Source organism: Palaemon carinicauda, chromosome 19, assembly GCF_036898095.1.
Source record: "Palaemon carinicauda isolate YSFRI2023 chromosome 19, ASM3689809v2, whole genome shotgun sequence".
Lineage (NCBI taxonomy): Eukaryota > Metazoa > Arthropoda > Malacostraca > Decapoda > Palaemonidae > Palaemon > Palaemon carinicauda.
Window position 1 is genome coordinate 2,483,339 of NC_090743.1, and position 2,476 is coordinate 2,485,814.

At 36.2% G+C, this 2,476-nt stretch overlaps 1 protein-coding gene across 1 annotated transcript in view; it reads left to right on the top strand.

Moving 5' to 3' along the window:
- Positions 1-2,132, top strand: part of LOC137658880 (probable glutamate receptor) — a 9,914-nt gene extending 7,782 nt beyond the window's left edge. Inside the window, exon 10 of the mRNA XM_068394004.1 lies at positions 1,591-2,132. Within this exon, the coding sequence (XP_068250105.1) occupies positions 1,591-1,758 (168 nt within the window). The 3' untranslated portion in view covers positions 1,759-2,132. The remainder of the gene's footprint in view (positions 1-1,590) is intronic.
- Positions 2,133-2,476: the final 344 nt, after the last annotated feature.

The following is a 2,476-nucleotide window of genomic DNA, read 5'->3' on the forward strand; positions in this document are numbered from 1 at the left end:
CTCTGACTGATATTAGTCCCTTGAAATTATATAAGTATTGCATCCTTGATACAGTCCATCCACCTTCGCTTTGGTCTCCCTCTCCATCTCGTTTCCTGTACCTCCATTTCCATCACTCTCCTCCCAATATACTGTTCATATCTTCTCATGCCACCTCAGTCTAATTTCTTGGATCATATCTGATAGTTCTCTAACACCTGTGGTACCCCTAATTACCTCATTCTGTATTTTATCTCTTCTTGTCACCCCACACATCCATCTCAACCAAGGTGAGGCTGGATTCCCCCCCCCCCCCCCTCTCAGTGGCTGGGTTATCTAGATCAAGACTAAGAATTTGTATTAAACTCCACTGAACTACTTGGCAAACAAGATATATGACCTGCTTGGATCTAGGATTATGAACGTCGATCAATGGGTTATTATCAATATTAGTTCATAACATGTTTTTTTCCAAAATTCCTAGATTTTTTAACTACCTACTTTTCTATCCCGTTATTGATGGGTGCACCGTTTGTACCTTACCAATTTTAGAGACATCCATCCAATGACATATTTTTTAAACCTTTGTTCATCCTTATTTAATGTTCCTTTTTTATCTTTAATCCCTTTCTTTATTTGTTAACTCTGAATAGGGATCCCATTATCTGGGCAAATTCTATGACTGGGGTACGCAGTTTTTATCTATTTTTCCTTGCCTTCTTGCTTAGTTGATAAATCTATGGAATGGAGGACATTAGTTTTATTTTCATTAGCTTCTCATAAAATAATGTCAATTCTGGTATTAAGTTTTATGCTTGTCTCTTCCACCTATGTTTAAATGTAGCTATAATATCTGAAGATCTCCTTCACCCCCATTCAGTCATTTGCAAGACAAAGTGTGTATACTTAATCAGGTACCTTTCACTGTTAACATTTTCTATCAGATCCACTCTAGTCAAATATTCACATCACCTTTTCTCTGCTGCAAGATCAATTTTCTCCTCTCAGATACCTAAATACAACCTTCTTGTCTTTTACAGACCACGTTCATGAATCATTATTTTCTCTGCTAATTTTTTCATGCTGTCGAAGAATTTCTTGCTTTCAAAGTTATGAAAGACTTTTACCCCTTATTTCGTGTTACCTTTGCCTTATGGAGATTCACAATCATATATATAACATTCAAAATTCAATGAACATTCAGATTCTCAGTTGCCAACATCTTAGACTACTTCATGATATATGTTACAGTCAGTAGCTAAAAGCTCAATATATCTTGGCTTCTGTGTTCACCTAGATGTGTGGGTAAATGGACCCAGTAGACTCTATAAACATATACAAGTGACTCTCCAGGAACCATTAAACCTATTTTCTTCTATTTGCCTAATTGACTGAGAATACAAGAGGAAGACTAACAGCACAATTATTTGATTTGCAGGTTCTGTTAGTGAATAACTATATTAATTCCAAACTCCGAAAGGTAGTAAAACATAGCAGATGGGAAGAAAGGTAGTTACTGCGTTTCATGTGATCCACCTTTTTGATAAGCAGGGTCTTAGAATAAGGAATAAGATATGGAATTGCGTATCAATTTTCATCTATTCCTTCCAGCTTGTAGAGAAGGAAGGAGGAGTCACCTACTACAAAGATGACTGGTACGCGAGCACCGACGGCGTCATCCCTCTGGGTTTGAGTCACATGCAAGGGATCTTTGCCGTCTTCTCCCTCGGGTACATCCTATCCACGATTGCCTTTGCTGTTGAAGTCTTAAGCTGTTGAATTATGTGAATACCTTTACATTTTCCTTACTCATGATATTGTTACTACTCCTACCTACAATAAATTGAAAGATTGAAGCTCTTCCAAGTTGTACACCAAGCCTTAAAATTATTGAATTACTAAGCTAGTTACTATGAAATAGAATGCTCATACGGAATCTAAATAAATTTGTATACTAAATGTAGGTTAAGACACTGATGAAGGTGAATAAAAATCAAACTGATATATGAATTATCCTACGGAATCTAAGAAATGAGTTAGAAAACTAAACGTTGAAGAACACGGCCATTCCGGCTTAACCAAGTCTTTATAAATTGTATCTATTTCACTGTTCGAAAGATGCACAACTTATCCGTGAAATAGTTTGAGATACCAAAAGTCATCGTTATATCTCTATCTCCTGTTTAAGAGATATTAATAGCTATTCATGTAAAGATAAACCAAGACCCTCGCAATGGGAATTTCGGGTAGCGTGTTGCTAGTTATAATTCCAGACTCAGCGTTTGTGGACTTATGGGAGTGCACTCTAATTATTAAGGGTCTCTGCAGCATCTTACAACCCATATCTCCACTTGCCTATATTATAGTGATCTACTATACTGTAATGTACTATACTATACTGTAGTATACTATAATGTACTATACTAAACTGTACTTTACTAAACTGGACTATACTAAACTGTACTATACTATACTATGCTCTTCAAGTTCAGGGTTT